Genomic DNA, 12,044 nt, shown 5'->3' with positions numbered 1-12,044 from the left:
TACCAGCTGTTCCAAAAAGCTTCATATTGATACAGAGAATTAATGAGAAATGCCCTCTACAATAGTAGTTTAGGCAGTAACTACATTTTTTGTGTCAAACTTTAATTCTGAATTTTGGGATAATGTCTCTTTCCATAGCCATAAAGCTTAACTGGGATCTCAGTTTTGAGATTGTTGCATTGCTCTGCTGGATACAGTTAAAAAGACCCTGCATAATTTTTATTCAGAGTAAATGCTGAAAAATAGGAACTTGCTTGTAAATGAGGACATCAGTTTCCACTGTGATGTACTAAATATGACACACCTGTGCCTTTGATTTGTACTGGTCCTTTGATTTGAACCAACTATTAACTAGGAGTGTTTTTTACTAGGTGGATGCTTTCCCAAAGAATTTAGAATATTTATTTTGTAATAACGTGACATTACTGTACACATCTCTTGTTGATAGTTAGGGATCCTGTATTTTCCTTGGATGTTATGTCAACATCTTTGAGAAAATCCAAGAGAACTAGGCTCTGGCCACTCTAATTGCAACAGCAGGCTGGCCTAATGGGTCTTGGTTCTCTCACACCACATTAAACTCATTCAGCTCAGGCAATCACCTTAAGAAGAAAGGCAGTAGCTTAATCTAGGAATCAAAACCATGACTAACATCACAGTTGTTGAATCTATCAGTGGATCATTGTGTGAATTTGCCTAAAACATAACATCATAACAAGTTCTTTCCTCAGCACACCTTTGAAAAACCCATGTTAAGTATATACAGCAGTACAAGGAACTGAAGCATTTAGATACTATGGAAGTAGGGAACTTAAAGAAACTGGAGAAGATGATCAGTGAACCCCACAAGTTCTGCTGGATTTCCTTATTTACACAATTCCATATCCTAATGAAAAATGGCTTGCTTGTTACTATGCATTTTAAATTATATGCAAAGAAAGGATAGTGAAAATAAAGAGTTAAAGCATCTGTATCATATGCATTTTTTATAGAAAAGGGTGATGATCTGAACAGCACACAGAACAGGCTGAAAGATGCTGATGAGAAGAATTCCATGCTCTTGAGAGCTTTGAATGAAACTTTAGGAAAGCTGTCAGCCATTCCTAATGGTAAGTTGGAAAAGTGTTGCAACATTTGACTCAGTTGTGCCCTTTTGTTTCTTTTCCCATCACTTAACATTTGTCTCATAAATTTTTGCCTGTGTCACACTGGGTCTACTTTGGCCACTGGCTGTTATAAGACTAAGATGATCAATGTGAGAGAGAAAACCAAACTGAAAATATTTACATGGTATCAGTTAGAATTTTGGGATGGTAAAAGGTATCATGCTACTGCAGTTTGCAGAAGGTTTCTGAAAGCAAATGGTTATGATATCAGAAATTATGATACACTCCAAGACAAATAGTCTTTTGTTTATATGTGAAAAGTGTTTTTGAAGGTAATCTTGAAGGATACACTGTAATTTCACCTTTGTAGTTTAACCCAAGAAGAATAAGTCTTACTGACTTTACAGAAAAAGCTGGGTAAAATTTGCTGGGTTTTGTCTTACCTTTCTAACCCACTCTCAACATTTCCAGCCACTGTTTGGTACATCTTTTTTTTGTTGTTGTTGTACATCCTTTTTTTGCCTGTAAATTGCTTGGAACTGGAACAGGTTTTCCTCAATGGACTCTGAAGGGCTGCACTCTTGTGACCCACCCTGAAGGCAAGGGTGTCTGAGGTCCTTAGGTTCTTCTTAATAGATCCCTTGGGGTGGATTAGAGTGAAATGACACTGAATGACCAGTGTAAATAGATAGCTAGGTAGATGTATATGTACATGTATATATACATATCAATTTGGCAAGTTAATTTTGGAACCATTTGGTTGCAGTAGAAAGGAGGTATGTAGCCATTTTGGTTATTAACTATAGCAATCTGACAATATAAAAAGTATAAAAATATCAGGGAGGGGAGGGGAGGAATGTAGCTAACATCCCAAAGTCCTGGGATGTTAGCTACATTGCAATGTGATAGCAAGGGACAGGGAGCTACATCTCACTTTCATTATAATGAATAGTGAAAGATAAAATGAATTTTTTTAAACATTAAATGTTTAAAATCAATCTATTTTGGTATGAAATTTTTTTCAATGAGCACTTTATAAAAAGTTTCACCTTTAAGAAAAGTCTCTGCAGAAAATCTGTATTCTGTCTGATTTTTGATTGTCTAGAAGGGTCAGACTGCTAGTAATCCTTTAGCATAAAAACCAATTTACTATTCATCTTGTACATCTTTGTGGCTTTAAGATTCCTGCTAACTGAAAAGTTTTGGTTTAGATTTAATAATCCCTGAAATCAGCACTCACAAAATAAATGGTTTAATATTTCATACTCATCGTGTACCGTTTCTTGGGTTTTGGTCAAGATACTGACATGGTTATTTGTCTTGAGCACAGATAGATGTCTCAGTTAACCTAAGGCGTGTTAACCTTAGGATACAGAATACTAAATATGGAACAAGTAAAAGTAATATGAATTATGCAATCATTAGCAATGTAATAAACTCTTGGCAGATTAGAATTACAGTATGCTTACTCTTGGCACAAGGACACTCATAAAAACAAGCAGATGAGTATTAAGAATGAAATTCAGAGGAAATAAATAGCATGGATAAGAAAATGGAGTAAATTAGTTGTCCAACAGGAAAATGATCAAATGAGGAAGGGAGAGAAAATGACCCTGTCATATATCTTTTTCAAGGATTTGAGAGAGCAGAGAGCAGCTTAAACCAATGATTCTTCTGTCCCTGATATACTAATAGTCAGATAAAAGCAGAAAGATTCAGAATGAGGTAGACAGAGCTCATGTGGGACAAGAACATGTGCAGGGATGGCATAATTTAAGGTATGGCTGAAAATAATTTGTGGGAAAAACGGAGACAAGTAACGCAGTAACTCCAACTTTCACTCAGCCAGAAAGGTGCATGACCTCTAATAATGACCCAAAAGGAACTAAGATATGATGAAAAAAGGCAGTCGGGGTTCTCTTTTCTTTCTCTTCTCAAGACTGGCAATGATAACGGTTTATTAAAGATTCTGGTCGTATTTCTGAGGTGCTGTTGTATTTGAGCGTTTTTTCAGAGCCAAAACTGCAGAAATACAGGTGGAGTTTTTTGCAGCACAGATATATATCTTTATTCAAAAAAGTTACATCTGCACTCTGGGCAGTCATTTTCATTATCATTTCCTACCTACAGATACAGCTGTAAAGGTACAGGCAGCCAAAGACAAAGCAAGACAAGCCAATGATACTGCAAATGACGTCCTGGCCCAGATTAAAGACCTCAATCGGAATCTCCTGGGCTTGAGAAAAAACTACAGTAAACTTACAGATGATGTGGCCAAAACAAATGCAGTTGTGAAGGATCCAGTCAAGAACAGTAAGATCTTTTTCAGGTTGTTTGGTGGTGTTTTTTTTCAATTTGTGCTTTTCAGTTTATATCTCAAAATGAAACAGAGACACTCCAGAATTTCACTTACATAGCATCACTACAGTATGCTGGGATAAAAGGACTCTCTATCACTTCTATTTTCTGGGCTTCTTATATATGAAAAGGGACCAGAGGTCCCTTTGAACGCTAACAATTCTGTGGAAAGAATTTTAAATCTTAAGGACTAGTGCTAGTAGTTGCAAGAAAAGCTAATGTCGGCAGGATGCACATGTAATGGCTAGATTTGTTCCTCAGATTACTTTTTAAAGTATTTAGGAGGTGACTAATCAAAGATTCTGACTGGCAATTCACTGCCTGATTCAAGAAAAATACCCCCTACTAAATCTGTCTTCAGTCAATCAGATAATCAGTCCTGGGAGAAATGCATGGCTTCTTTCATATATATTACTATTTTTGGTAGAATACTGAAGACACTGAAAAAAAGAAAGAAGATTCTGGGAATGGGGTTTTATCTGCCTTTTTTCTTTTTTTTTTTTTGCCATGAATTCTGTTATAAAATGTGACAATTTTAACTTTAACATTTTCACTTTGGTTAGGATGGATAAAAATGAATTCTATATTACAATACATTTTATGGTAGATTGCTAGACCATCTCTCATATAGGAGTATACAGCCACAAAACTAGAGTGTCTTTAGAAAATGTCTGAAGGGCTAATTTCTCAGCTATTCTGGGCTCCCCAGATTGTTGTCAGCTTGATGAAGCTGGACACCTAAAAACATACAGTTTAGTGGGCTGTCATTCTCATTCTGTGGACAAATATCCTCTGCCAGTTATTGCTGTACAATGTTGCTGTACAAGTGCAAGAAGTTAGCCCCAATGTCTGTTTGTCCCTGCCTGCCCATTGCAAGTTCCCCTTTGCTCATCAGCTGAGAGACATGTGTGAGCCCCAGTACAATTCCCATTGGGTGCATACGAGCTTAGACAATATGAAAAGGAGTTGTTGATTGAAGTAGTGTGGTTAGATTACAGCAGGTTGTAGAACCAGCAGATCTGTCAGGTCTCTTGCTGGGTAGTGGGAAAAAACTGAGAAGCACTCTTGAAGCAGTTGGTTTTTGGCACTGCTGAATCTAAACTAGGCCACCTGTCCCAGTTTAGGTATTCTGAGCCTGTGTGTACATTAGCACTTTAGCTGAGTTTAGGAGTGAGAATTTAAAATTTAATCTCTTGATTGTCCCCAGTCACCATTATTTTGTTTGTATTGAAGAGTGGTCTTAGCACTTGTGAACTGTTTCATAAAGCTGAACTGTGAGATGTTCTCCAGAGGTACACCCCTGTCATTCTCCAAATGTTAATGGATCCTCAGATTACAGAATGAGATTAAAGTAATGTAGGGTGAACCATTCCAGATGTAGGAAGTGAGTAGGCTGGCACTCAGGACTAAATGCAGAAGTAGACGTAGCCTCTCTATCTCAAAATTCAGGTGATGAATTCTCATTTTGATAGATAGGAAATATTTAAAAGGTAAAAAGTTATTTATAGACTCATCCTGTCCCTTACTTTCCTTTACATTTCTGTTTAGATCTTCAAAATATTCTCTTATGCTGTCTTCTCTCTCTTATGTTACTCTCTGTTTTTCTCTTTTCTTTGTCTCCATATCTTGCCTGCAGAAATCTGTACGTATGTTTTTCTTACTTGCAGCTTATAGTGTGCATTTTCCAGTAAACAATTCCTCACTGCTTAGCACCAAAGCCTCTGCATGGTCCTCTGTGTTTCTCATTCACTGAAATAGCTAAATAGTTACTTTTTGAGAACTTTTAGATAAAGTGACTTGGTAGCTAATTTAACTCAAATGAAACCTTAAGAAGCATCTGGAAGGTTTTGGTATGAGTGTTTGGGTCAAAAAATTAGATGTGCAGTTTATAATGCTTTGTCTAAGCATTATTTTTATGGCTCTTATTATTACTGTTATTTTCATGTAATATGCATCTTTCTGGTAAATGCTTGTTCGTCCCTTTCAGTGTCATCTACAAAAACCCACACCCTCATGAGAGCCAAGGGTTGCAATCCTTAGATCTGTTCATGAGTTATCAGAGAGGGTAATATTCACTAGTTGTATGTTGAGGGGCAAAAAAGGAATTTGAGGCTTAAAGAAAAAGAGAGGCAAAAAATATCTTGGTAAATTTATTTACTTCACCTGAGAAACAAAAATAAAATAATTTGTAGTTTACTGTCACTGTTTTTAAATATGCTTTCAGTACACATACAGAATTTTAAACTTGTGACCAGAATAAAACCTTTTTGTATTTGTGCCCATTAAAGTTAGTTCAAGAATTAATTTAAAGTTAATTTTAACCCAGTAATTTCAGAAATTACTTATGGAAACCAACCAGTTTTCATTAATTCAGCATTTTTCTTCAAAATGTGGGGTTTTTTTCCAAAGCAGAAAGCAAATATTTAATTCAACAATGTATTATGCTACATGGAAGTTATGGAAATGTTTTCTGTAACTATCATCCTGACCTGATGTGTAGTTGCATCTTAAAAATCCTGCTTTAACACCAGTGTTTGCTGCTATTGCTGCTTTACCTTGATTCTAGAAATTGCCTTATTCTGTTCAGGTATCTTCCTGGCCTGCGTGTAGCTCATAGTTGCATATACAATCTCCCCAGCATTGTGTATGCAGAATTTTCTTAGATTTTATTATTGCAATGTTTAATTAGTCTCTGACACTATTCTCTAAAGCTCTGCCTTGTTCTTTCTTATGAAGTTGCTGATGCAGATTCCAGTATTAAAAACCTAGAAAAGGAAGCAGATCGCCTGCTAGATAAAATCAAGCCAATCAAAGAACTCCAGGATAACTTAGGGAAAAACATTTCTCAGATAAAAGAGCTGATAAACCAAGCTCGGAAGCAAGCCAATTCGGTAAGTCCCATTTCTCAAAAAAAAAACCCACCAACCTTTTGAATATTGATGGGATTTTATTTTCTACTTTTTATTTCTTTTCTACAGTGTGAATCTTTTCTAATTCTAAATATGCATAAAGAGAGCAAATAGAGTATAATTTCTCAGAAAAGAAGAGAATATTCTGATGATTCTCACTCTGTGTCTTGTTTCTTCATTTAAAATGTGCACTTGTTAAATGAATAATGTCTGTAGGAATGGATCTCAAAAGGTTATTTTTAAGAACTATTGTAGGTGATAGGAAAGCAGAAGAATCACAATATCATTGATTTTTTGTGAAAACAAAAGTGTGTTTTTCTGCTTCAGCACTGATATTAAGCCCCTGATTTCATTTCACAGAATTTACATTACTCAAGAATGACACCATCACAGACTTGCTGAAATTGCTGAGTATTTCTGCTTCTCCCATATTTTTTTATTTTTCTCTGTCCAGTAGCAGCACTGAAGACTTGAGCTTAAGAATATATTTCTCGTCCAGTTAGTGAGTTTGGAGTCCATCTCCCTGATTCAGTAATATTGTCAACTCTAGGATCACCGGTTAATACTGAGATTTTTCAGCCTGTGATTTAAATGGCAGAGGAAAAAGAATTGTGTAGATGGTACTTGAGAAATCTTCCTCAAAAATGGTTGAAAAATAGTTAAAAAAAGTAATCAGCACAATAATAGGATACTGGGAAAGAAGTGATAGGATAAATAGTGAGATGTTGGTGAAAGAAGTTTTCAGCACATATGTGATGAAATCTGTACAGAACAGAAACACAGGCTACAGTAATGATATGTTTTGTTACATTCATCTTCTGTCTGAGGGCTTTGAAGTACTTAACTGCTCAGCATTTCTGAGGTAAGGAAATTAGGAGTTTGGTCCTATAATGGATCTCCTCTTTAGCAGAATTTGCCGTAAGCATAAGGTGAAACCATTATGTACATTTCCTCTAATGCTCAAACATGTCTAGCTGGGATTGAAACACCATTGTAGTGTCATTATGTTCTGTGCTGGCATCATGAAAGCAAACAGTAAAGTGTTTTTATCTGTGCTCAGAGCCTGAGGAAACCAATACATGGATCCAAACACATGTGTCACTCAGCTGTGGAAATAAAACTTAGTTATGAATGCCAACTCCATTGGGAACTATGTAAAAGCAGTGATAGGCATAACTGTTGGTTTAAAAATAATTGTGAAAAGGTGTCTTAAATTGGCACAATCAAAGCTATTACAAGGGAAAAATAGATAATTATGACTACCCAACAGCAATATTCTGTAATTCCTTCAGGAGTGCTGCTTATTTTCCTAGCTGCATCTTCTACTTATAGGCTATCCGTACTGCTAGAACTCCACTGTTAGTAGCATTAGACCAGTATACTTTCTAGCTATTCTTAATCTATACAGTTCGTCCTTTAAATGTGAGTTCTAGAAAGAGATTTTATTTCCTTTTACTAAACAATCCCAGAAAGAAAATTTGATTTCTACCTTCTTCGCATATCCAAGCAACTCCCTGGTACATGTAACAGAAAAATGTGAAGGGAAAAAAATTGTAATAGTCTTATAATTATTTGGAAGCATCTATGGCTAATTCTGGAATAATAAGCAGTGAACTGAATTCTTTCTGTTATGCTTTTTTTGAAGATCAAAGTGTCCGTGTCCTCTGGAGGCAATTGTATTCGCACGTACAGACCAGAAATAAAGAAGGGAACATACAACACCATCATTGTCAATGTGAAGACTGTAGTTGCTGACAATCTGCTTTTTTACCTTGGAAGTGCCAAGTTTGTGAGTCTGTCTCCTGCCATTCATGTCAGACTTGCTCGATCAAATCATACTACTGACAAATAAAGAAGATGAGAAAGGCTTTTTTTTTCACCCAGAGGCTTCAAAGCAGTAGTAGAAAGTCTAAAATAATCTAGACATTTACTAAAATATGAGCAGCAAATTTTTTACATATATCTTTATTTTAACTAGATACAAAATAGCAGGCTTCTACATGAAATACATTAGAGCTTTAAAATTCACAGTGCAACCAAAGTAATTTTGGAGTTGGTTGTGAGTTTTCCTTAGGGAATGAAGTAGCTAATCATATTTCATCTGTCAAAGCTCCTATTTATTGTAATTTTAGGTCAAGACTACATTTTCAAGCATAATAATGGAGAATGATTCAGTTTCCCATGAGGCCTATAGCAGACAGACTTATAGAACAACCCATAATAATTTAGTAAATGGGAAAAGTATTCTATTTTTCAACATTTCCAACATGTATTTTATTTTCCTAATACAAATTGAAAAGGTTAGATGGCATCATGTATCTCGACATCTTTCTGCCATCCAATGGATGTTTCAGAGTGTTCCTCTGAGTTAAATTCTTCTATTGACTGCAATAGTAACATTCTGTAAGTCTGGCAGTCATTTGCTGCATATCACCGAGAGAAGTAATTTGCTGTCTTTTGCCTAAGATTCCTTATTTGAACTAATAAAAACAGGAAAAAGAGAGTCTCATTTTAGAGCAATGTAAGAATTAATGTTAATTCTTTACTGTCTAGATGTGGGTTTCTGATGCCTCATTAGACCTTCTGAAATGCGAAAAGTTCTGAAAAACTTCCTTAGTTAAAGTATGAGATCACTTCTATTTCATGTTTTGCATGTAGACCGACTTCTTGGCCATAGAGATGCGCAAAGGCAAAGTGAGCTTCCTGTGGGATGTGGGATCTGGAGTTGGACGGGTAGAATATCCAGATCTGACCATTGATGATGGGTTTTGGTACCGGATTGAAGCCTCTAGGTAAGTAAATATTTAATTTCCAAGATTTTAGAAAAATGGCTGCTATGAAAAATTACAGTCTGGTTTGACAAAAGGTTTTGGACCTGCATCAGTTACTACAAAAGCGTATACACTACAGTTTCTATTGAAATGTCAATTGTTCTCTGTCAAGGATTTACTTTAATCACACATTTCCCCTCTAGCATCAACAATCTGTGACTCCTTATATTCCCTTTTGTTTACCTATCACTTTATTGATTGTCTTCAACTAGCTTACATTTAAAATCAGTTACAGGTTTTGGCACTCAAATAACTACTATTTGTTTCTCCTTGAATTTTAAAGAGAAGCAGCTTTTCTGAATTTCCGGTCTCGATACAGTACCGCAAGTGAATGGCCTGTCACACAGCAGTATCTTGATTCTTATTCAGAATGCCATTCCTATAGGCAAAATGTGTCATCAAACTGGAAATATTTATGAAAGGTACAGTTCATGAAAATTGAAGGAGGAGATATTCTTAAAAGTTAAAATATATTTTGTAATTTGGGATTAGCTATTTAATGCCTTTGAACTTTAAAAATATAGATACATAAATATTCAAATCTCAAATTTGTTAGCTGGAGTTTGTCTTTTTCATTCAAATAGCAAACGCATGGCATATGGTGTAGTAATCACAGCATAAGGATTGCATAACTCTATAGCCTTTATCTTGAATAGATCTTAGTCATTTAGATAACATCAGCTGTACTGCCATTTGATAGAAAGCTGAGTAATTTCTCCTGCATCATTTCAGTTAATTTCACATAGTATTAAACATAGAATGGATAATATAGTTAGAAAATGAGAGAATGAAGGAGGAAGAAAACAAAGCACTCTAATTCTGGTAACATGCATAGCTCCCAGAAGAGGAAATGGCATTCAGTTTAAATAATTTAATGAAATCACAGAAATCAGCCATTCAGAGCAGAGAATTAAATAAAATTATGGCACGGTCTCCAGAAGCTGGCTTAATGAAACCTTACTGCTAGGAAAATACAAACTGGGGTACAATACAAATTGTTGAAATCTTCACCAGGTCACATTATGCATACCAAAGCAGCTTCATGACACAGTAATGCCAGGCTTTCATTAACAAGAAAGCTGCTTCAGCAGAATATGTGGCCAGAACATGGTATAAAATTCACACATCCTACAAAAGCCCATTAACCTATAAGCTGGTTGTTCTGGATATATAGGATGTGCATGCCATTAGTTTTGAACAAAGTGCTGGATCAGCAATTTAGCATGATTACAGCTGCACAAATCAGAAGTACAGAGCGGTGTTTAGGAGAATTACATTACAGAGGCATTAGGTGGATTTGTGGGATTAAGATGAAGAGCTTGGGACTGATTTTGCATTCTTAAGGCAGACTTCACAAATCATATATACTATGGAAGAATCTTCAGCTCCGAACATTTTAGTCCTTTTAATAGCTCTACTCTAACTCTCTTCCTAACCTGTTGGAGAGTTTTACTCATTTCATTCCCTCACACATTTTCTTCAAATTTCTGCTCAGTTCCAGCCACAGGCTTTTTCAGCCTGACAGAATGGCCTGAGCAGCTGGAGCAGGGCATCTGCTTAGCATGAGGACATGAGATGAAATTCTGGCCTTACTGAATTTTGCTGTTGTTTTCAGTGGTGACAAGAATCGACAATAATAATGATTTGGTGTTAAAGCCACCATAGCAATTCTTAAGAATCCCAAAGGGCCTTAGAAAGAAAAGATGTGGCACAGAGGTTTGAAAATTCTCAAGTTCACTTAGCATTCTAAATAAAACCTAGACATGAAGAATCTGACTGTTGAGTAATGATCAGAGATGGTCAGTTTATGCATGCACCAAAATTTCCAGTTAGCTAGACTAAGTTGATAATTACTGCATCACTTTTCCAGGGACACTTCTAATTTTCAGCATCTTTTTTATTTGAAGTATACTGATCCTTTGCATTTTATTGTATATTCAGATGTTATAATGGAAATACCTTGAATTTTTGTTAATGGAATTGAAGTAAAATTTGTTTTTTCCAATAGGATTTTCTAAAGGAATTCCCTGTACTTTGATGGTACCAGAGTTTAGCAAATGTCACTGACAAGTGACCTGCTTACAGAAGCAAATCCAATTGGCATCAAGATGCAATCAATCCAAGTATCAATTAACAAGGGAAAATCTAAAATAACAGTATGTGACAAAATTATTTAAAGCAGATTTACAACATGCAAATAATGTCAATTTTGTGAGACAGTCAGATGGATGAGAGAATATTTTGAGACTCACTAGAATAGTGTTACTTGACTTCAGTAGGCCTCAATTAGGAGCAGAACCTGATTAGTTGTGATTTTAATCAACTGTGATTCAAGTATTACCATTGTTTTGATTGTTAGTGACAGAGTTTAAGCAGTGCCCTTCTTTTGAGGACAAAGGATGCCTGAATCACAAGTTCACTATAGACACATCCAGTTTGTTCAGGAAGAATTGAGTCTTAAAGTACTGTAGCAAATATAAACCATGCTTTTCAGTGAATGTTTTCTGTGCTTTCAATGGGTCAAGGAGCAGAGTTTACTATGTGGTAGTTTATAATTTAATGCTGACGACTTGCTAAAGTCATCTCATTTATATCATGCCTCTCCTTAGGAGCAAACACTGCATGTCATTACACAGTTTTTTTGTATAGAATATTGAATTTGCTGAGTTGGAGGCACCCATCAGGATCATCAAGCCCAACTCCTGGCCAACTCCAGGACGTCAGCAAGAGATACACCATGTACCTGACAGCGTTGTCCAAACGTTTCTTGAATTCAAGCAGTCTTGGTGTTGCGACCACTTCCATGGGGAGCCTGTTCCAGAACTCAGTCACCCTTGGGA

General features: G+C 35.9%; 1 protein-coding gene across 5 annotated transcripts in view; it reads left to right on the top strand.

Annotated features, from left to right (window-relative positions):
• LAMA2 (laminin subunit alpha 2) overlaps window positions 1–12,044 on the top strand; it is a 339,355-nt gene that overhangs the window by 289,300 nt on the left and 38,011 nt on the right. For all 5 annotated transcript variants that reach the window (XM_059842130.1, XM_059842129.1, XM_059842128.1 and 2 more), the window contains 5 exons: window positions 993–1,109; window positions 3,237–3,419; window positions 6,201–6,355; window positions 8,019–8,162; window positions 9,032–9,165. In XM_059842130.1, the coding sequence (XP_059698113.1) occupies window positions 993–1,109; window positions 3,237–3,419; window positions 6,201–6,355; window positions 8,019–8,162; window positions 9,032–9,165 (733 nt within the window). The remainder of the gene's footprint in view (window positions 1–992; window positions 1,110–3,236; window positions 3,420–6,200; window positions 6,356–8,018; window positions 8,163–9,031; window positions 9,166–12,044) is intronic.

Source organism: Haemorhous mexicanus, chromosome 3 (genome assembly GCF_027477595.1).
Source record: "Haemorhous mexicanus isolate bHaeMex1 chromosome 3, bHaeMex1.pri, whole genome shotgun sequence".
NCBI lineage: Eukaryota > Metazoa > Chordata > Aves > Passeriformes > Fringillidae > Haemorhous > Haemorhous mexicanus.
This window is presented reverse-complemented; position numbering and strand designations above follow the sequence as displayed.